Here is a 23841-nt window from a genome sequence, read left to right as displayed (position 1 = left end):
GCTTCTTAATAGAATTTACTTACGACGTTGTTTAGATGGGGCTCTGCACAAACATATTTCTCTCTCTTCCTTGAAATTTGTAAACAACAAAGCCAGTAAATGTGAAAATGTCAGACAAAATAAAAATCTGAGTTAAGACTCGCAAAGACGGTTTTTTTCTGTGATTTCTGAGTTTTATCTTATTCCACTCTGTTTAAATGTATAGAAATTTCCCATGCATCAAGATAGGCCGAGAAATTACTTGTCAGCAGCGTATTAGGCTTATGGTCAAGATGAATCAATGCCAAACCTCAAATTTTCAAGAGCACGGATCTGGAGAACCAAACGTCCGTTTAAGCTGAAAACTTAATCGATTGGTCACTAGCTGGTGGTGACCAATCGATTAAGTTTTCAGATCAAACGGGTGTTCGGTTCTTCAGATTTGTGTTTCTGAAAATATGAGGTTTGGCTTCGATTCATCTTCACCTTAATGGGAAGTATGCACTTCAACAGAAAAGTAATCGCCTTTCTCGATGCGTGGGAAATTTCTTGCAAGAAATGCTCAAGAAAAGCATTTTTCTTTGATCGCAATACGCAGATGAAAAGAAATGTCAATTCAAATGGAGCTCACTGTAGGAAATTTCTTGACCATTTCTTGGGCAGAAATTTTTACTCTTCTTGAGTGGAACAGCATACTTAGCTTAAGTATAAATAGCCTTTTGAGTGAAGTTTCAAACCAGCAAACGTAACGGACATTAGAAGCAACTACCCAGGTAACCACTAAGCGGTATATGACCCGTTTATCGGCTGTTCAGTGCCAACGGACACCATAAGACATTTTTAAATTCTGTCAGGCCCTCCAAGCCCTGAAAGTAACTTTATATGAGTATATAATGCTATGTTAGGGTCCATTCACAAATTTCATAACGCTAATGGGGGTGGCTGGGAGTCCTTAAGATGTTACAGCTTATCCAGCTTTTTACGCTAGCTTGCTATAAATTTAGAATCACCCCATTCTGACATATCTTGCCCACACTATAATTTATTTATAGCCTAATCAGAGCAAGCTTTGTGTTTGAATCTAATGTTTACGATTCATTTATTGTCCGAATTTTTCAATTTGTATTCTGGTGATCCATATTAGAAAATAACTTTAAATTTATATAATGTCTTTCCTTTTTTAGGTTGATAAGTAAAGAGTTTGAAATAGCTAACCAAGGCAAATGATGTCTGATTTCATGCCGAACATGCTTGTTTATATATTTTGGCTTGGATAGATGCCACTGGAATTGGACTTAACAATGCGGGTCATTTGAAAAGAAATTTGTCCAAATTCATTGAAGAACCTTTGAAATGTAATAATTTACCTATGCTTAAGTGTGTGCTCATTAAAGTCGCCTCTATCGATTTGGCACTATGATTTACGACATCGTTTGAATTTGATTTCCAACAAGCAAGCTAATGATAACCTTGTTATATGAACCTGCGTATGCACTAGTTTAATCGTGACACAAACTATCGGCGCATCATTAGCACGTTTCAGACTCCTTTTACTTTAATCTATTTATCTTTTTTTACACAAGGCCAGCTTCACATCATCTTTGAAATCGTAAACGAGAATCCACCCCCCATATTGTGCATTTAATTTAATTTAGAATGAATATCGTAAGTTCAGCATCGGTGGTCCGATTTACGGACAATGGAAATCGTCATGCATCAGCAAAGCTCAAATTACAATACTAACGACAAACTTTTCCAATATTTTGCGATAATGGGTAAGCAGTGAAGGGGTTGCATCATAAGAGATTCTGTTGATTTATATTTCAAAGTTTAGTAGCAGCAATGTTTTGTTATAGGTTATAACATCAAAGAATTTATTCAATTTTATTGCCTGAAATAAAAAAAGAAATGTATTGAAATGAAATCAAGTTAATTTCTAAGGGTTTATTCACAAATTTTAAAACGTAGTCATTTTTGACACCACCCACCCCCTCGTAATGCTTTTTGTATGAATATTTTACAAATTTGGTATGAGCCGTAACATCATGAGGACAACCCGCATAATCGTGAACCATATCTGTACTGTTTCCCGTATTATTCACAACCGTATGCGACAATACCGTAACAATTTCATATAACATGGAAATTAACAATAAGCTCACCCTACCTGAAACGGGTTTGACCGTTTTGCAAATAATAATTGGGTAAATTACAATGTGGGGAATGGGCGGTTAAGTTATGTAACCATAAAAAATCGCCGATTTTCTCGAACAAAATTTGCCGTTTACAGTCTGCCAAATGATTGTTATACTATCCATGGTTTTGTTCAATGAACTGTAAAGGAAACAATTTAGGTACAGTATAACAATAAACAAAAATAAAATTAAATAGTGTATTGGAAATTGTTGATTTATGGTATTTTATTTTTGTTTTAACCCTATACCGTACAGTGCTGTTGTATTTATACCATAAATCATGGAAATAATAATTTAAGGAGATATTGAATAAGAAACAGCGCGACAAGAAAGTACGTATTAAAAAACATCTTTTGAAAAAAGATAAACGAATCTCTTGTCTCACTGTTTTCCTTCCATAATAAATCCACAAAAGCAGTGTTTGAGTCTATTTTTTATTGTATTTATTTATCTGTTCACATAACAATACTTACTTTGATTAGTAAATCAGTCGAACATGGTCAAGTTAATACTTAAGTTGTGTATGTATGCATATTTTCATTATCGAAGAAAATGACTGCATTTATTCCGTCAGTCTTCACATCATACTGCGCTTTCCGATGGCACCTCAAGTCCAGAACCGTAACATCCGTAGCCAGAATAGGTACTATTCTCAGAAGGTGTTGGAACAGATGCTACTAAAAGAATATGAATAATAAAAAAAATAGAAAAATTTCTTAGCCTTCCATAAGAAACACTTACCTCAAATTGCATTCATAATTAGTAACAGCTGGCAGTCTTTCATACGGATGAGCTTCCACTGGTTTTCTTTCTGATGAACAAAATTCATCTACAATCACATCCTGCATTCGGCGGTCCCATGGTCAGGTTGCGTTCCGAATGGTAACCAATCTGCTCGTATCCTCGTTGTTCATTTCAGCAAAGGAGGTAATTTGTTGATACTCCATTTAACTCAATCACTTCTTCCTTGGCTACTCGAAAGCTGGAAAAAATCCTATTGTTTGACTGGGGATTTCGGTAGAGCCGTAGACTTTCAACAGGGTGACTTCCAGCGCGGAAGAATTGTCGACAGCTTACAGCCGCAATGGACCAGACTCTGTCCCGAATGTTTTTGGCCGACGCGGCGGAACGGAAGCAAAAGTTTTGGCCGGATTACTCCACTTACGAGCAACAAAACAAACTTGACTACTTTCACGCTTAAATAAATTATCGCAGTAATAGTGTACGTTCACAGAGTGACAGAAAAAAATCAACTCGTTTACAACTTCGTACAAAACACATGCAAATTTTAAACTTCTCGCATAACTTATGATCTCGCCCTAAAAGCCATTGGTAACCATGTGTGTAGCTCGTGGTTTCTGAGCATTTGAATGGATTTACATGTTATTTAACAACTCTATGGTGAAGAAAGGATCATTCTCTTCTTGCCAGTGGTGTTGGTTTGGATGCTTATTCATTCATTTGCATAGAAACAACGAGTTATACACGTGGTTACCAATGGCTTTTAGGGCGTTATCTCAGATTATGCGAGATTTTTACCTTTTCTGCGTCGAATAGGTACTGAGAGCCGAAGGAAGAATTAAATAATAATAAGTATTGATATCAATTGATGGAACCCAGAAAATCCTTGTGCCATTTTTTATATGCGTGTCAAGCAATATAATTAAATTGTTGCATCGACTCAACCAAACACAGACACTAATGCGTGGAACTGTTTGACGAACTGTTAAAAAACGGTAAATTATTGTTACATGTAGAAGTGTAAGTGTGTCAAGCAAACTTAAACAGGCAACCCATTCCGGAAAAGGTTACGTTATATGCCCACAGTTTCTCCCGAATTTCATAGAATGTTACTGTTTGATATAATTTGATCAAACCATTCTTTATAGTCTGAAACTTTTGTTTTCATATTGTTCGACAGAAAAGCAACTGATTGTGGTACATTCACATTAACAGATAAAAGATAGTTATTGTTTTGAACATACAACAAACTGTATTTTTCTATGCGGGAACCACCCACCCCCTCCAGCGTTATGAAATTTGTGAATAGACCTCAAGCATTTGGATAATAGACGTATAAGAAATTAGACCGCTAATGTCGCTGCTATCTTGTGACCAACATCTAAGTATGCATATTTTAGACATGGTACTCAAAGTGTCAAAATTGCTTCAAAACAATCATAGTAAACATGTTTTCAAAATCAAAACATCATCTTGTCACAGTTCTCACTATCGCACATGCGTGTTGTTTGTTTTTGAAACGGTTCTGTTTTCATGTGCATTGAAAATGTAAAAGTCAAATGCAAACCTTAGTCTCGTCAACCGGAGTCCACAGGTAATTAAGTATTAATCATGCAGAATACACAAACCCATGATCGAACTGCTTTTTATCCTAGGTTCACATAGATTAAGTGGATCAACGGATGGCAAAACTGATTGCAATCAGCTGTTTGCTCCCAGAGCTGTTCAACTGCTGCTGGAAAAAAATTTCTTAAGCTGCCGACCGCGAACGAGGAAAATTTGAAGACAAGTACATAAAAACTGGCGAATATCAAATGTGTGAGAGTTGTTTAAACTTTTTATAGTGAACCGCTTCTGGCCAGATGTTTTCCCTTCAAACAGTTGTCTTTAATAATGCACTATATTGACTGTTTAACGATAAACTTACGACGATCGACGCGCCACCATATCTCATATAACGGTGGTTATTAGAACTAACTTGGAGGTGATGGTTTGGAGGTTATTTGGCAATTTGGAGGTTAAAATCACCTCCAAACACTAGCGATTTTGCGGTGGGATGTTGACGTTTGATCACGAATCAGGAAGGAAAATATATGAATCAAATAAACTGTTTTCTTTGGATGATAAAATTGAGTACAATCGACTACACATGCGTTTTTTCAAGCAATTTCGAACTTGATATGATAGATCTTCTTAGTTATTTCTTATTTGTACTGCCGTACGAAATTTATATATCTTAAAACGAACGTCACAGTTTATCAAAGTACACCAAAGCACCTAACCACTTGGAGTACGTATTGTTTCCAGTTGTGTTTCTCAATGAATAAACGACCGACTACTGAAACGTAATGGAGATCCACTTGAAATTCTTCTTATTATGTGATATTTTCATCCATTAATTTGTTCCAGAGATTCGTATTTAATTTCACTTATACTCACTTGTACTTCACTTGATTATGAGCTAATTTTTGGGTCGAAAAATTGAATTTTTGACGTAAACAATATTTTTCAATGACATTTCTCTCCTTCTTCCCTAGCGACCTCTATGATGGTGGCGCAGGTTTGTGTCGATTTCGAGTTTGGACGTTTTTAACATTAAAGCTAGTTTTTGATTGGTACAGCAAATTATTGAGCAAATTCGAAAGATTTTTACTTTCTGTGTTTGTTTTCGTTTCTCTTCTTTGCTCCACAGTTTCGTCTCTGCTTCGCGTTTGACACCGAGATTCTTATTGGATTTTTGTGGAAGCAACACGAAAGAGAGAATGTCAAATTTTTTTGAGTCATCCATATTGGCATTCAGATCAGCAAACTGCATCGGAGTACTGGGAAGGATTAAAAGTGATTGTGCAGCAATTTGGAGTGTCTATTTGTGATAATAATTAGTGTTGTAAAAAGCTAAACCCGCCCTTCGTATGTTGCGGGTGTTGTGCGCTACTGTATCGGTGCGATAAAGGGCAAAAAAGTGCGAAATCCAATGGTGTAAAATCGTAGCGGGCGGAATCCATCCGATATCTGTGTTGTGCTAAATTTCTGCTCCTGGTGGGTTGACTTGATTGTCGCTGGCTGCGTATTTCGACATTGTTCTTCGACCGCTGGTTCCTTGTCCTGGCAGTTCGACCGAAGAATAGACCACCAGCGCGCGGGGACCGATTTAGATACGTATAAAGGCGAAAAAAAAATCAGGGTAAGTTATTTTTTTATGGAGGGGGAAATCAATGACGACGATTCATTGGACTAATTGGGTTGTGTTACAAGTTCACAGTCAGTGTCGTCACTTTCGCCTGAAGACCTAATCGGGCTCTCCTACCTACCTACCTGCTTACCATTAGAATATGAGGTATCGCATATCAGCTTTACGGTGTTGAAGGTAGCATCAAAGGAATGTGCCCTACTGCCATTCAGTAATCAATAGGATTATGAAGCAAACATGGAAAAATATCTAGGTAAAACGAAACCAAAAAAAATAGATCTTTGACTATTAGGTATAGTGGTTTCTGCGCTCGTGTACATACACGGTACATGTCACCAACACTACTTAAAAATTGCTGGTGGAAAATATAAACAAAGATCAGCTGTTCCCAGCAAAATCAAATGGCAGTATTTTCAACCAGCAAATTTGCGCATGTGTTCGTGACACCGCTCGGCGACAGCTCAATAGTTACTCGAAACATCGCTACTTCTATAAATCCCAAAAATATGTACTCGAACTCCAACAGCTCTGATCTTCTTCCTTGCACCTTTAAACCAGGCCTGTCTAATCTTTCCAAACTGAGAGTTCAATCAATCCGAGAAACAATATCACAGTGCAGAACTGAATTTGACCATTATCATATTATCACAGACAAACAGACGTAACACTTAGAACAAATTTCGATCAAAATCATAGTCATGAGAACATGTGCGCCCAATGCTAAAAATAGCGTGTTTGGCCGACAGGCCAACAGATGGCGGTAGCACAGACAAACAGACGTCACACTCTCATCATTGTCCATCGACCACCTTTTTAACGGCCGATTCAAAAATATGGTAGGTGGCCAATCCGCCAATATTATTATTATTGTACTATATATCTACATTTTCGTAAAGAGTCTTTCGGAGAAGCCCATGCAATCGTTATGTCAGCGGTGCGCGCTTTTGGCTGGGCAGTGGTGTACAAAGAGAAATATTTTTACCTAATTTTTGAGTTTACTTTACCCAAAATTAAGTATATCGATTATAGTTTCAACCCAAAATCTCTCAGTTTTCTCTTTCTCCCACACGAATGTTGTCAAAAATAGAGAGAGCTGCATCTACCCAATGGGGATACTTTGGCCCAATAAGCCAAATTTGGGTAAATGCAACTTTTCTTATGTTTGGGTCGAAAGAACTCAATTTTGCGTTAAATCAACACAAAATTGAGTATAGTTTTCTAATGGAATTAAAGCCAAACTACCTAGTGGGGACCTTGGAAATTTAGCCAAAATTGAGTTATTGGGCTCAACTACGGAATTGCGTTGAAACAACCCAAAATTGAGTTGAATTCCGTCTCCGTGTAGGTCCTTTGATTCTGTTCCATGTTCGTGTAGAGCAGGGATGGAAAAAGTACTGTAGCAAACATTTACCACCTCTACATTTACATGTTTCTACACGACCATCAAAATCCAAAGCAAACCATGACCGTTCAAAACAAAAAAAAAAAAATGTCACGCCTCTTCAAAACTGTAGTCTTCTTCTTCCCAACGTTTTTTCAAACCCGAATGCGAAATGACTCGAGCACAGTGGTGACTCGATTTTTGCGGTTTTCGGGGTTTTACATGTTTGCTCGATAAAGGCAGCATGAAATTGAACTTTTTTATAAGTATCGCAATGGAATGATTGTGCTCTTGCTGTTAGAGCTAATAGATTTCAATTAGTTGAAAACACAAGCGAAATATTAGCGATTGAATTGTTTAACATTTTTTGCAATCATTCACCTCCGAATGGCTGCCCGAAAACGATCATAGTGGAGAGACTAAAACAGTCAAACAGTGTGTGAACCGTTGGTAGCGCAACGCCTGATGTTAGTGATGCTGCTGCTGCTTTGTGTTTAGGTTGACTGGCAGAATCGATGAACTGTGGTGAATTGTGGTCACAGTTCCCAAGCCTGGTGTAGAGCAAGCGATGGAATCAAGGTCAATCATGCCCGCTTCACGTTGTGCGAGTGTGAAAAGATATGCATGTTCTGTCGAGGATGGATTACAAACTGGTGAGCTCGTTTCATGCTTATACACATTTATATCGAGGCAATGTAACGTTTTTGATTTTTCAAACAAACTATGGATGGTTTGTCACTAGAAGTGTCGGCATGAACCCTCAATCTGTTAAAAAAATATACAAATAACTTTCTTTTTTCGTCATTACTAAGAATAACCTTTGAATAGTTAGACATTATGAATGTCGGCTACTATAGGGTTATGTTTAAAAAAAAACTCAAATCTTCCATTTTTCGACATTACTGAAAACAACCTTTGATTAGTTTGATATTTTGAATATCGACGTACTATAGGGTGTCCCAGAAAGTATGGGCACGACTTCGATAACGAGAATCATGATATATTTTCAAACCAATAAATATCTTTATATTTTTGTATTTTTTCTTGGAGTATTTTAAATGCTGCCTATGAAAAATAGGTTTGATAAAATAACCTTTTGCATTGAAATTTATGATTCTAAAAAATCAATTCTTATCTATCCAACACAGGCTCTACTTTTGTGTTTTGTTGGTATTCAACTAGTAATGAATGTTTTTATCAAAATCCTTCGAAGTGGTGAGTTCAAGTACATTGTATCTAAGTTGTTCCACAAGAATTAGTGTTGATAATTTTATTTGGCTTGACTAGAAAACATTTAACAAAATGGTAAAATTCTAAAAAATGCTTATTTTCCTCTCAACATAGGATAGCTTCACGAAATCATAGCTTTTCAGATATTTTCACTATAAATAAAAATAATTCATTTCCAATTTACTCATGTCAAATATTCGTACTTTTGGATAGTGTTCCGCAATCTGCGGACGCGCCTCCGTTACCAACAAGCCCCCATCGGGAATCAACGTCAATGGCTCAGATCGACGTAGCCGACGGAGCGGTGGAACGTCAGATAGTTAAGAACATATATAAAAACAGAAAACAAATGTGAAAGATCTCTGTCGATCGTATTATTTAGTCAATGATTTTGATCTAATAATTCAGTAAAAGTGTTCAACTGGCTAAAGGCCGATTAAAATTATTAGGAAGTAGAGCAGTGGATACCATTTGAAGGTAAAATGAATTTGAAGCTCATTCGAAATAGTTAATAGAAATCTACCTTGATATATCCTAGATCAACCTCAGTCAGTAAAAGTTTATTTACATATGCGTTGGAATCACAATTGCAAGTGTTTACGGAAAAGGTAGTAAATGAGGTAATTTGATGTGCAAAGTAATTAATACTAATTAATTTGAATAGTTTTCCCTACACTTATAAATTAGCTACAGCTAAACACTAATAACAGAGAGCGTACCGTAGCATACCGCCTTCTGGACGTAACGAAGAGTAACGTAGACACTAAACGTAAGTAACAATAAAACCAATTCAGTATAATGTTAGTTATTATTAAAGTAAATTGTATCCTACAGGAAAAATTTAACTAATTCGCCAATACATTACGGGAAACCACCACATTAGCGAGTTTGTTTAGATTTGCGGAAGTCTATCATCCGAATTGTTCCCTGTATCGGGAACAGATAGACTACAAATATTTTAGATTTTTACAGACTAACAAGGACTTGGTTTTGACCCGTTTAAAAATCGACCAGAGCTGAACTCGAATTTTTAGTTTCTATAAAAAATTCGTATTCTCAAGTTAATTATTTCCAAGAATATAAGCGATGGTCTGATCATTTATCGTACCGGCAATGATAACATTTTTTTTCAAATTTTTCGTGTACGTACTTTATTACCTAGCACAAATTTCGTACAACAAAGTCGCTCTGATATGACGCGCTTTGTGCAAAACTGATAGTGGCTTACAGAAATATAACACCATCGACAAACAGGTAGTGAAAAAACTCACAATCTGCTTTTAATAAGTGCAAGAATAAAATGTGTGAAGATCAGATTTTTATCTGCACTAGTCTTGAAATGGCAGTATGGTAAAGTCGTGCCCATACTTTCTGGGACACCCTCTACAGCAGTGCTTCCCAAACTTTTTTAACTTTCGCCCCCTTGAGGCTGATATGTATCTAGAATCGCCCCATGGTACAACAAACCCCGCTGTACACCAAAAAATGTATTCGAATCGCATATCCGTATAATCATAATAAATTAATTATTATGTACATTTTAAAACCAGGGTGGCCACCGAACCGGGAAAAACGGGAAAAGCGGGAAAAAGACGGGAATTTGGATTTATCGGGAAAAAGACGGGAAAACCGGGGATTTGAGATGATCACCGGGAAAATCGTTTTGAAGGAACATCTTCAAGCTCTGAATCTACAAACCATTAAAAATAAGTTGTAGATTTTTGTAGTTGTTGATATTGTTGATCATATTGCCATCCGTTATCTTGGATAAATAGCTTTTAAACATGATTGATTTATTTTCCTGTAGAAATAGTAGCTACACTGAAGTCGGTTGGTAATGCTTCGAAATATTTTATGCTTTTTGTTAGTCCTGATACTTATAACTTATCTAACTTATCTGACTCAGAGTTTTAAAACTTTTTTCAGAAGATTGAAGCACCCATATTTGATTCAAAGTTTTCTTTAGTTATTTTAGTTTAGAGCGGCTTTGTTTCATCCTCACCTCAAACTTACTTACTTTAGTGAACTGTTCATTTTATGAACAAATAAAAGAAGAATAATTAGAAACTGAAATGCTTTAAATATGGTAATAGAGGCCTTCCTTAGCCGAGTGGTTAGAGTAAGCGGCTACAAAGCAAAGCCATGCTGAAGGTGTCTGGGTTCGATTCCCGGTCGGTCCAGGATATTTTCTTAATTAAAATTGCCTTGACTTCCCTGGACATATAGAGTATCATTGTACATCATTGTGCTCATAAGAACACTGAGCTGAGAAACAGGCTCTGTCCCAGTGAGCACGTTAATGGCAAGAAAAAGAAAAAATATGGTAATAGGATGCACAAAAGGGGCAAATCTAGGCCAAAAAAATACAAGCCAATCGTCTACGATTTTGTTTTCTTATTATACGGAAAAATCTCCTAAAAATACCGTTGAAAAGCTTAAAGTACAATTTTTTTTATATTCTGTTAAAAACAGATCGAAGTGTCACTTTTTTGCGTTTGGGCACCTCAATTGAAAACCGGGAAAACTCTGAAAATTATACCGGGAGACCCGGAAAAAAACGGGAATTCTAAAATGGATTTTTGATGGTCACCCTGTAAAATATTTTCTTGAATTTCGATGACCCACAATTATTAAGAATGATTCATTGGACTGTAATTTATAATAGTAATTTTAACAATATCTTGCGTGCATTACAGTTTTTGAATATGTTATGTTATATTTGGATGAACTGCATTGATTTTATTTGCAATTATGCGTATTTGGAAGGTCTAGACTCGGATGTTCCGAAGGTTCAAATTCAACGCCTCTTGACTCTTTTTAAATAGATTGTTTTTCGTCTACGTCATCAAACAGTTTTATCGTTGGAATCTGATTTTTGTCTGCTAGATTTTTCAAAATTCGTTTATACCGTAAGAAATGATAAGAATCAGTGCAACCGAAACTTCAAAATGGGTACTGTAGTTTTTTTTTCGTAAAAAACTGGATGCCAATTGAAGACATATTAGGTTTCTAACCTCAAAGTTCACATACAAAAAAGTATCTTATTTAACATATTGGGACTTTGCCAAAATTTTTAAAAAATTTCAGAAACATGTTTTGTATGTCCAAAATATGTTGTGTGTTCTAATTGTTATCTGTGACTTATCATTCCGACCGTGTGAAAATCTCAAATACCGACCATTCTTAAAACTCACATGATATTAAAAACCTAAATGCATAAAACTAATAATTTGTGTCTGATAATCATCAAGAGACAACACTTGATCATAACTTTAAAACGACCATAATAAGAGATGTAGCAAACTAAGTTTAAATAGTCCTTGCACTAGGTAGATTTGGAATTGATTAACCTCCAGATGTGTGTCATCCAAAGGTTATAAGTAATTATTTTCAAATGCGCTCGTTTTATCTTTTTCACCCCCTTTCTAGATTTTTCGCCCCCAAATTCAGTTTTACAAATTTTCGCCCTTTGAACCTGAAAATCGCCCACTTTGGAAATCACTGCTCTACAGGGTTACGTTTTCTTAGAGATATTATATAGGGTATTAATTATTAAATTTTACTGATAAGAAACTATGTGTAAAAATAATTCTGTGATGTTTTGTGACAAGTTTGATAATAATTTTGTCTTTTGAAATCAGATGATTCATAAATTGTGGGTGATTCAACTGCGTGGGGTCACTGTACATTGAACTCCATTCAATTAAAAAGGTTCAATAGTGTTATGAACTTTTGTTTCGAACTTCTATCATTATCGTTTTTGTATTTTCAAACAAACTGTAGATGGTTCGTCACTTCAAGTGTCGGCATACCCTCTTATTATTATTGAATATAATTTCATTATACATAGCTTTTATGTCATTACTAAAAATAACCTTTGAATGGTTCGAAATTTAGAATGTCGACGAATTTCTTAATCATCTATCCTAAAATATCTTTTCACCGCGAGACAAATTACAAACATAGTTTAACCCGTATGGGCCTGAGTGAAAGCAAAAATTCTAAAACCCCCACTGCTCAGCGAATTCTTAATGGATTCAAATGATTTTTGTCAGTATACTGGCACACATATCTTGTTTCTGGAAGTGGACAGAGGAACGCGGAAATATTCCTGTGGTCGGAGTTATTCCGATGGATCACTGGGTCAGGTCGGGTGAGAAGGGTACTGTGCGTTTGTGCCCCTGGAGGTAGGCAAATTTCAAGCCACAGATAATTTCCGGAATCGATTATAATGTGGCCACTACATGACGGAATTTTAAGAAAAAGAGTATCAGTGTAAATCTTTTGAGAAACTATTGAATTGGATAACTATGAGTTTAGCATTAGAATAATCCTACAAATGACCATTTTCGGGTCCCAGGACGCCTCAAACTTACGACAAAGTGGCCAATTTGTATCTGAACATCTGTGCCAAGCTTATGGGAACGCACAATTACGTTTAATTTCTACTTTTCGAGTATTGAAACGGTTTAGTATCCAACAAATCCATAGCCGGTTCTTCCGGGCATTACGTCCGAATGGCCACATCCGGCATATTTTAATCGGTGCAAAACTCTTCTTTAATAATGTTGAATATCAGATCTTAATGATTTATGCAAATTAAAATGATTGTCATTGCAAATAAATAAAGGTAACTTGGCATGACCCAAAAATAGCCCTTTTTTACACGACTTGACCAAGTGACCGACCGGAATAACTTCGGCCACAGGAATATTTCCGATTTTTTTGGCCACTTCTAGAAACTAGATATGTGGGCCAATGAACAGACAAAAAATCATTTGAATCCGTTAATAATTCTCTGAGCAGTGAGGGTTTCAGTATTTTTGCTTTCACTCAGGCCTATACGGGTTAAAGTAAAAGTCGTATTTTTCTTCCTTATCCATGGATCGTCTCACCGACCCAAGGTGACTCCCAGATCTTTTTCCTTCCTCACTAATAAACACCCTTCCCGTGGTGATTGTGGAGATGCAGAGGTATTCTCGGTCGCTAGAAGCAACAATCATTGCACCCCAACATTCCTTCCCCATCCCAACTGACTGTAAGGACTTGGCCGGCGCGGTTATTGATCAATAATATGAGACCTGCTAAAATTGCACTTCGAGAGTAAGCGGAAACTCCCATCCCTTATTTATTTGGATCGAAACGCAATTCTTACCAGTTCCGATCAATCACGGAGTAGCAACCTTTGACATGTACAGTCAGAAATGCTATGCTATTTCTACATTTTCGTAAAATCAAACGAAGGTTATTCAGTGTAAAATTATAAGCAATGTTAGGGAGCAAATTTCATTGCTTTTCCCTCGCTACAAGGATTCTGTAATAATTGAGATTTACATTTTATAGGAATTCTGGATTGCGAATGTATTTTTTTTTTTCAAACATAACATAGAAGAAAACATGTTGTAATACACGTCACTTGCATTTACACGATACAGCTGCTTTTCTCTGCATTCAATGACGTTTTACTTAGGTTATCCATATTGCCCCAATCACCCCTATCTCTATGGAATTATGCTGAGGATATTGATAATATCGTGTTCAAGATTTTGCGAGAATTTAGTCTATTTGTTTGCAAGAATGCGCCTTTTAACACTATTTATTAAAAGATTCTCTTAGATTGTAATCTACAACAACTTTTATATGATGTTCAGACAGACCGGACTAGATGATATTTTGAAGTTCTTGAAAAACGTTGAGGACTCCATCATTACTGATTTTTGCAATACTATATTGGTGTAGATGTATCATCAAATAGATAAGTTGCATTATAACAGCTAATAATGCAAACCTAAATCATCCGAGTTCATTTAATTCATAAAATAAAAATCTTGTTCTTCTTATTAGGAATTTCAAGCTAGATTCATGTGTAAAACAATTCCAACAATTTTTCAAACTCTTACGAGAATTCTTAGAATCTAGCTGCAAAGCTAGCTAGGAAAATTTTCAATTAATGTTCATTGATGGTTTCAAGAATTTCTCAATATAATCTCCTAAATACCAATCTTTAACTTCTGAGATGCTTTCCATATACCTATTTCGTTTTGCTTAATTTTGTTTTGCTATTTTTGAAACTGTCGATCATAAGGCGCCATTCTTGAATATACCTTGTTCAAACTTTTACGAAGTGCGTCACGCATTTTGGCGCCCCCGGCACTGGCCCTTGTTACCAAAAAGTCACTGTTTTCAGAAAAAGAAACGTCACAAAAGTCACTATTTTTGTGATGGTAAATAAAATATAAGCCTTAGCTTCAATAATTTTTGTTTCCAAAAACAAATACGCTGCTCGAATTCAAAGAATAGTAAGGATTTCTGGCAAATTTTCTGGGGTATTCAGATGAACGTTTTGTAGAAGTTTAGACAGAAATTTTTGAATTTGTTTATCCTTCTAGGAGAAGTTTTTGGTGAAATTATAACATAATATAACAAGTAACATTGGTAGCTGAATAATACCTTAATCAGCTAAAGTATTTAGCTTAGGAGTGATTTGTTCAACTTTTATTCAGCAATATTTAAATAAACTAGCAGCCTAAATATGCCAGCTTAAAAAGTGAGATCTCCAATGCGACATTTTTTGGCACAATCTTAACCTCCATGATGCATTTTACATATTACATTAGGTGACCTAATCTAATCTAATTACAAGTCATTTATTGCAATCAAGTCTTCACGAACGGAGAACTGTTAAGTAGTTTTTGATGTTTTTACGGCCCACTACGTTTGATTATCCATTTTACTTTCTAGGCATTCTTCTCAACAACTACTTGAAGTTTTTAAGTCACGATCAAGACACTATTTTTACCATTTTAGTCACTATTATTTTGACGTTAACATAATAAAGTCTTATCACGAACCTATAACTGTAATGACATATCTCAAACTGTAAAAATTTACCAAGTTTTATTTCATGTGATACGCGCAGACCTTTTTCATAACCCACATCCATGGTGGTTTGGTCTGTGGAGATTTGAATTCTAAAACTTGTAACCAACTGAGTTCTTGGGTCACCAAGTGGCTCGGTAGCTTAGTTGGTAAAGCGCTCGTCTATCATACAAGAGTCCTGGGTTCGAATCCCAGCCGGGCACGTGGAATTTTTTTAAATAATTTCACACATAATTTATCCATCTTTACCACGCGTAATGAGTTAATTAATTGAATAACCATGCGGATTGGATCATCGAAAAAGCTCAATATATGTGTTACTATATTACTTATTAGTTACGAGATTTGTTTTTTTTACACTGATTAGGATGCGAGTCTTATCGTCGATTGCCTTCTATACAAACGACCCAGAATTAAATATGTACCGTCGTTGGGGGTGAGAATGGGTCAAAAAGGGATATGTACGATTTATTTATTAAATAACTATCGCAATAAATTTCAAATTTGGTGTGTACCGTAATTTCGGGTGAAATTGATCACTTTTCACGGTTTTTCTTGTTTGATTTCTATAATGTTGACAATGCCAAACAACTGAATACAGAAAAACAAGTATGAAAGTGAGCCTCATTGACTCAAGTACCGACATTTTCTAACAAATGTAATTTTAGTGCTAAAAAATATGTCTTAAATAAAAAATCGGAAGATCTCATTTCGGGGTGAAATTGATCACTTATCAATGCGATTATTGTTAGTTTTCAAAACACTCTACATTATGAATTTGAGCTCCCTGAATCCGAATATGCTTACAAAATTGTTAACAATACAATATTTATAGAAATAATGCATGTTTAAATTTCAAGAATAACGCAGAAAACGCCTAAATGGATGCAATTTCCTAAGGAATTTCCTGATATCTAACAGAAATTCAATTATTTTAACCAAATCAATAAATTGGTACGAGTTTTGGTTATGAAATCTAGTTTAGGGATATATCTTAAGTATCCTAACAAACTTTCAGGATTATACCATGTCCAAATCCTTGTCTAGAACTAGAAGTTTATTGATGTTTGTCAATACTGCACCGTACAAGATTTTGAAATTTTACATTATTTTCATAGAAATGAACATTTTTGAACGCAAAAAACTTCACAACACACAATTTGGACATACTTACGACAAACAACGTTCTTTCACTGTGGGTTACATTGATATTTGTGCTCCATTAGAAAGAAATAAAATCTAGTGACACAGTGATCAATTTCACCCTACTGATCAATTTCACCTGAATTTGCGGTATGTACTTTGATGGTACATTAACAACTGTTCAAAAAATTAAAGAAAAATGTTTATCAAACAGCGGCAGCACAAGTGAATGAAAAATGACCCAATCTCACCCCATAGAAAGGGTGACATTGGGTCACTGTAATTAAAATAACTTGTTTTTGAGAATATGATTGCAAAACCATTCAGAGCTGAAAAATATTGATGAAATACGATGCAAACAAGACGAAAAGATATCTAAGATGTTTCACAAATATGACAAACCCACTTAAAAGAACGATTATACCAAAAAAAAAAATGAAGAGCTATGAGAAAAAATATGTAAACCCAACATTTATCGTCAAGTTTACATAAATTTTCTTGTTTTTTCCCTCAAATTGTCTTCAAAGTCTCATCCCCATTGCCATAAAGCCTTTTCAGTTTCCCCAAAGGTGTACTTAAACAGTCGTGTCAATTCTGCGCGGCGTGTGAGGTGACACGAGTCGAATGAGGTGACAATTGTCGACTCGCTCCCATTTGATTAACATTAGTCGTCACTCGCGGTGAGAGCGAGTCGTCTCGACTCACACGCCGCGCAGAATAAGCACAAGTGATTATTTAAAAGCTTCACAAATCGTTAAAGCAGACGTTGACGTCATAATCCCGGTATTTTACCGATCCAACTCATTTGTACTTCCGTGAGATGTTTCTCTAATATGAAAACACTGATAAATATTTAATTTAAAAAAAAAAATTCATTTGATAAAATTTTACGATGTTGCTACGCACGAAACACAGTTGCTGGTTTGAGAAGTTTTCAGAATGCGTTGCATTGTTATTCAATGCACGGAATACTCGAGTAAACTTGTTTGAGGTTTCAGAGATGCTGTATTAAGAAAGAATAAACATATCTTAATGAAAAAAAAGAGAACAGCCGGCACCGTAAAATGTCAAAAAAGTGGACTTGCAATTTAATTTACTACCGTTCTTACTTGACCCAATCTCACCCCCATTTGTGATGTTTTAGACACCATACCGAAAAAAAAAATTTTTTTTGTGGAAAAATCAAATAGATTCCGGAAAATACGTGTGAAGTGTAATGAAAAGACTTTCAACCTTCTACTAATATAACGATAGAGATTAAAGTAAATGCGTGATATTTTGCACAGGAGAAATTTAATGGTGTATCTAGTTTCAACATACAAGTTGATCGATATAGTAAACAAAGAACTACCATTTCTAAAAATGTATATTGTGGTGAATTACGTGTAATTATTTGTTCCCTAACATATGAATTATTAATTTTAGCGTTATTGTCTGAAATATTTCTTAAATCATATTTTTTCCGTTTTGACCCAATCTCACCCCCTAGACCCATTGTCACCCCCATCGACGGTACACAATAAAGTGCCTTGGAAATAGAGGATTTTAACATGGGATCCTCGGAACACTCTCTGTAGCAAAAATCAAAAATAAATCTATTGAAAGAATTCGTAAGTGAAATTCAGGTAAATTTTCTGGAGGATTGATAAATTTCTCTCTTAGAGTTTCTCAGCTTAGTGTTCAATGAGCACCTCCACAGTTATTAAGAAAGGTCTCAGATCTTTTCCAAACATGCCATTTTCGCATTCGCATACCGTGTGGCAGGCCAAAATCCATTAGGAAAAGAGCCGGGATCTACCGAGAATCCAACCCAGGCATATTTAGCATTGCTTTACTTTGCAGCCGCAAAGCTTACTACTAGACAAATGAAGGCCGCAAGGCTATGTATCTTGAATTGATGGTTCAGGCATGAACGTTTTTCTTTTGATGAAAACGGGTTTGGAAACAAATATTCAATATCAAAACTGAGGAAAGCACAACGTTTCCAAAATCTGATTCAGGTGACGTAAGGCCACTTACGTTAGTTTCAAAAATAATCATAAATCAACATAGGACAATTACTCGAATATAGTAACAGCAAAGTGCTCCGTCAAGAAAAACGACATTCAAACCCCTGCGTTGCTATCACCCAACATAATAGCGCCAAGTATTGGCTTCATGCGAAAAGTTCGATTCTCGCCTCGCAGAATGGCTGCCTGCGATAGCTAGTTGACTCAACTGGGTTCTTATCGCCTTTGGGTTCGTCACGGTTATTTTAACACAATTTCACCTGCCGTGACCGGCAAATAGCAAAATTCAGAACAACTTGTAGAACTGTTTCACACGTTGCATCTTCCACGACGAGCCGGCTGTGACTTTTTGTTCAGGATGTATGTTCTGGAGGAACTTTCCCATCGGGTGCTCGATGGTTTCGATTGGACTATGGACCGATGTATGATGCTTGCGATGATTGAAACCATTCTAGTCTTGTGAATAAAATGTTGTTTTCTTTTTCTTTTTCAGTGTACAACATGTCGGCGGGACCGTATAACTATTCCTACATTTTCAAATATATCATCATCGGTGATATGGGCGTAGGGAAAAGTTGCCTTTTGCATCAGTTCACCGAGAAGAAATGTAAGTAGATCAATCAGGAGGGATAGGCGGGGAAAGATGAGCACCATTTGTTTGTGACGTTCTTACTAAAGTTTCACGCTAAATTATTTTGGATTCTTATTATTTTCAAAATCTTTGATGGTTGTTTAAAGTAATAGTGCCAAATATAAATTTTATAAAAATAAAAAAAGTTTGAGTAGGCTTAAATCGACTTCATCTTTTGAGTGCTCATCACGTCCCATCTACCCTTACCATTCAATACTCCCCCGAATTCGATAAACATTAATCTACTTCTAGTTATGGCAAGCTGTCCGCACACAATCGGCGTTGAATTTGGTACCCGCATAATTGAAGTCGACAAGCAAAAGATTAAGCTGCAGATATGGGACACAGCCGGACAGGAACGCTTCCGAGCGGTCACACGATCATATTACAGGGGAGCGGCTGGTGCACTGATGGTTTACGATATTACCAGACGGTAGTTTTCTCCGCTCCAAAGTTTTTGAATACTTTAACTTGAATGGTTGATTATTGCAGGTCTACCTACAATCACCTGTCGAGTTGGCTGACCGACACTCGCAACCTGACTAACCCAAGTACTGTGATATTTCTGATCGGCAACAAGTCGGACCTGGAGAGCACCCGCGAGGTGACCTACGAGGAGGCGAAGAAGTTTGCCGATGAGAACGGGCTCATGTTTGCCGAGGCCAGTGCAATGACGTAAGTACTATCGAAGAATAATCAATTAGTATATTTGGGAAACTGTCTGTTTAATTCCATTAGATGGTGACAGATTTCTTAGTATCATCAAATTACCGTAGGGACGCCATTCACCGCTCATACTACATTTACAGTTCATAGCATTATATTTTATGAAAACAGACCAAATTTCTGAAACAAATGTTAGAAAAGGTTTTTGGGATATCCAGAGTGGAATTCATTAAATTTCAAATTCTACATTTTCTGGGAAAAATGCTGTTCAGGGTGGTAAACGTAAGTTTATCATTGTTTTATCGAAGCAGTGAAAGAATGCTTCTTAACGCCATAGTTCAATATAGGTAGTCTTTTAGTAGTATAAAGATTACGACCAGCCAACGAAACTAAATTTATTCCTTCGAGATCAATAGGATCTCACACATGGAATGAGTGGTGAAAAGCACCACATAACATATGTGGAACTAAGAAGTGAAAACGACTTAAAAAGTTGTACCTATCTTTCAAATAATAAAAAATCATGTTCTAATTGCCCATACTATATCAAACCCGTAGCGGCCAAAACGTGGAAGAAGCATTCCTGGAGACGGCTCGCAAAATCTACCAAAGCATTCAGGACGGCCGTTTGGACCTGAATTCGTCCGAATCCGGCGTACAGCATAAACCGGCCCAGCCGGGACGAACCTCGCTCAGTGGAGATGCGCAGAACAATAAGGACAACTGCTCGTGTTAATCAGAATCTTGTGCGCACCTTTTATTGTGGTCCAGTTTTAAGGGGAATGAAAATCTATTCGATTATCTGCTAGTGCGCTGCCCGGTGCGCTCTGTTGTCGTTTTGCCAAAGTGAGTCCAACGGATTTGGGGGAAGAGTCTTTATGGATTTTGTGTCCGTAGTGCGGAGGTTTGTAACTCAACCTTAGAATAGATATAACCGAAAGTTCTTTGATCGGAATACAAATCCTTTTAGAGAGTAGTTCAACTGGTAAAAGTTATGGAGCAGTTACGAAATGTTTATTTGTTGTTGATTTAGTTCTGAGTTTCTGAAACAATCTTTGTTATTTGCAATACGTCCCATAGCAAAAGAACGATTTTATGATTTCCTGTACCAATATTTGTTAGATATTTTATTTTAAACCGGTAGCGCAGCACCAGTATGCACTACCCTAACGAAGTACGTGTATTATACGTGTATGTCAAGCATCTTAAACAATATTAAACCAATGTTTACTGCATAACGAAGTAATACAACAGACCTATGATGTAGATGAAGTATAAACAATTTTTGTATATATGTAACCGAATTTCGCATGAGAGAAAAGTATCAATAAATACTGTATTACCCGATAAGACAATTATGATGAACCTGTTTGAAAATTGGAGATTTTGACTGTGTTTTCGATTGCTTTTGCTAGTGCTGTTACAGCGTTTTCTCGAAATTTTCTCATTTAATACTAATAATCGAAGCGGATATTCGGAAAGTAGCCACCTCCAACCATATTGGAAGCGTCCATCATTTTCTAGTACAAAGTATATGTTTAACACATCCGAATCTACAATTTTACATCACCAGAATTGAATTGCCCATGTTTTAACGTGCAATTTCTCGCACCTCTATTCCATTATACCTTAAAACACGATTGCGAACTGGAAATTGCTGCAATCTGAAAAAAGAGCCTAATCCGGTCGTAAAATTGATATAAAAAAATAAATAGTAAAGTTTGAAGCGGTAAAAAGTAAAAAATCTTGATCTTAAAAGTAATAGAATCCATACTAAAGTATTAACTGAAAGTGAACGGAGGAAGGCTAGTAAAATGCGCCTGTGACGTGATGTAGATGGTAATCAACCGTTATTACGAGGGGAAAAAGTGAGCATATAATTTTAAAAGGGAAAAGAAAATATTAAACGATAGTCTTGAATAAAACATCAAAACTGACATTTAGAATCTATCACTAGGAATTATGCGAACGATTTTTTTCTTTCGCTGTAGTGCAGTATCACAGCTCCTAGGTTTTGAGTCCTTTTTTTGAACAAAATGTTTTTGAAAACCAACCTCACGCGATTATTTCAGAGTTTCTTCAGGAATTTCTTTTTAGAATCCTCGACAAAACACATACTTCCAGGGACCCCTTCAAGACATTCTACCTAAAATTTCTCCCTGAGGAATACCACCAATTATTTCAAAAATTCATTCAGAAATTCCTACAGCGTTTTCTCAAGGAATGTTGAGAGGATTTTTTTCCATAATTTGTTCTAGGAAATCTAATGCTTTCCAAAAATTTCCATAAAGATTACCAAGGACTTCGAAGGATTTCCTCCCAAGGATGGAAATCTAGTGAAAATCCACGATGCATCGCGGTTGTTCTTTATCGTGCGATCATAGCAACAACGATTAACCTTTTGTCGTTAAGATATCACAACAAACTACGCGGCGCGATTAATGCATCGTTCTGCGTGTGGGCTAGCGATTAAGTGTTCGCGAGCCATAGTTTTATCATTCTGAGGATTGTTCCATTATTATCTGTTGATTTCTCCTCTGATATATTGTTTGCGATTCTAAAATCATTCGGGCATGGTTTTAACGAAAAATAATAGCGCGAATACGCCATGATTCAAGTTGATCGCTACTTGTAACATTATCCGATAAACTCTTTGTCCCACGACAAACATTGCATCGGATGCTCCTTATGTCGGTGCAATGCGCGCGTGGTGAGGTTTTCAAATCATGCTGCTGCAAGAGCGACGGCCCTCTTAGACCGTTCGGATACCGTGTTGTTTGTCGCTAGAGACGATTTTTTTCCATCCTTGTTTCCTCCAGAGTAATTGACCACTGAATTCTTCCTCCGGTTTCTCAAGTTGTTATTCAAGCAGATCTTCTAAAGATTCCTACAGGAGTTGTTCCAACGAAATTCTCAGAGGTTTATCCCAGAATTTTTGATGAATTTCGTTGAAGGATTATTAGAATCTTTCGTAATCTTTGTGATCATAACTAATTATGTCAAAAATTCATTAATTGCATTTCTACACCATTTTCTTAAGGGATAGCTAGTAGATTTTCTCCATAATTTTTTTCTATGAAATTCAATGCCTTCCAATAATTTCGATAGAGATTACCCTGAAAATGTGTCAAGGACTATCCCAGGATTTCTTCCATATTATTCGACCACTAATTGTTACATCGATTTCTTCAGTTGTCATTCTAGCAGATCGCCTATGATTCCTACAGGAGTTATTCCAAATAAATCCTCAGAGGTTTATTTCAGAATTTTTGAAGAATTTCGTGTAAGGATCATTAGAATCATCCACAATCTTCCATATATGGTTTCTGCCGAAAAATACTCCAGAATTATTCCAGCAAATCCATCGCAAATTATTCCTGGATTTACTCAATAAAGTCTATCAGAGATTCCTCATAAAGTTCCTCTAGAAATTTGTCTGTTAATTCCTGCAGCATTTCACCCAAAAATCACTCATGTAGTTCTTCTGAACTTTTCTCGGATAATTAGGGTAATTCGCCAATTGTTGAACAAAAAATGCTCGCTGATTGTTGAACACGCCATAAGGAATACACAGACTGTTCAACGATAGGCGAGGTTTTTAGCCGTTCAACATTAGGCGAATTGTGCTATCAAGAAAAATCTACATGGTTTCTTCAGAAGGGTATTTAAGGTTCCAGAGATTGTTCCAATATTTTATCCTATCATTCCTACACAATTTTCTTCAGGAATTCCGTCCGATGTTTCTCAAGGAATATCTTTTGTATATTGTACAGGGATTCGATTATTTTTTAATTAGC

At 36.2% G+C, this 23841-nt stretch overlaps 1 protein-coding gene, 1 long non-coding RNA gene and 1 other non-coding gene across 5 annotated transcripts; 2 read left to right on the top strand and 1 right to left on the bottom strand.

Moving 5' to 3' along the window:
- Positions 1-2594: 2594 nt before the first annotated feature.
- Positions 2595-3452, bottom strand: LOC110675998. The gene is made up of 2 exons (XR_002499984.1): positions 2916-3452; positions 2595-2851 (listed from the first exon to the last, which is right to left on the bottom strand). It is a non-coding gene; the product is annotated as an uncharacterized LOC110675998 (long non-coding RNA).
- Positions 3453-5685: 2233 nt separating this feature from the next.
- Positions 5686-22004, top strand: LOC5577537 (ras-related protein Rab-14). Of its 3 annotated transcripts, none has more exons than XM_001656499.2 (5): positions 5686-6099; positions 19241-19354; positions 19631-19811; positions 19871-20053; positions 20603-22004. In XM_001656499.2, the coding sequence occupies exons 2-5, from the start codon at positions 19249-19251 to the stop codon at positions 20778-20780; spliced, it is 648 nt and encodes a 215-aa protein (XP_001656549.1). In that variant the 5' UTR covers positions 5686-6099; positions 19241-19248; the 3' UTR covers positions 20781-22004. The 3 variants fall into 3 exon arrangements, with proteins under 3 accessions (XP_001656549.1, XP_021702805.1, XP_001656550.2); XM_021847113.1 differs by lacking the exon at positions 5686-6099 and adding an exon at positions 6199-6358; XM_001656500.3 differs by lacking the exon at positions 5686-6099 and adding an exon at positions 19033-19169.
- Trnad-auc lies at positions 15727-15798 on the top strand. The gene has a single exon. It is a non-coding gene; the product is annotated as a tRNA-Asp (tRNA).
- Positions 22005-23841: the final 1837 nt, after the last annotated feature.

The sequence above is a fragment of the Aedes aegypti genome, chromosome 2 (genome assembly GCF_002204515.2).
Source record: "Aedes aegypti strain LVP_AGWG chromosome 2, AaegL5.0 Primary Assembly, whole genome shotgun sequence".
Lineage (NCBI taxonomy): Eukaryota > Metazoa > Arthropoda > Insecta > Diptera > Culicidae > Aedes > Aedes aegypti.
This window is presented reverse-complemented; position numbering and strand designations above follow the sequence as displayed.

Coding starts and splice junctions, on each gene's coding strand:
- LOC5577537 (XM_001656500.3), top strand. CDS start 19,106: ATGTATGTTCTGGAGGAACTTTCCCATCGGGTGCTCGATGGTTTCGAT. Junction 19,355..19,630: donor TCAGTTCACCGAGAAGAAAT/GTAAGTAGATCA, acceptor ATCTACTTCTAG/TTATGGCAAGCTGTCCGCAC. Junction 19,812..19,870: donor GTTTACGATATTACCAGACG/GTAGTTTTCTCC, acceptor TGATTATTGCAG/GTCTACCTACAATCACCTGT.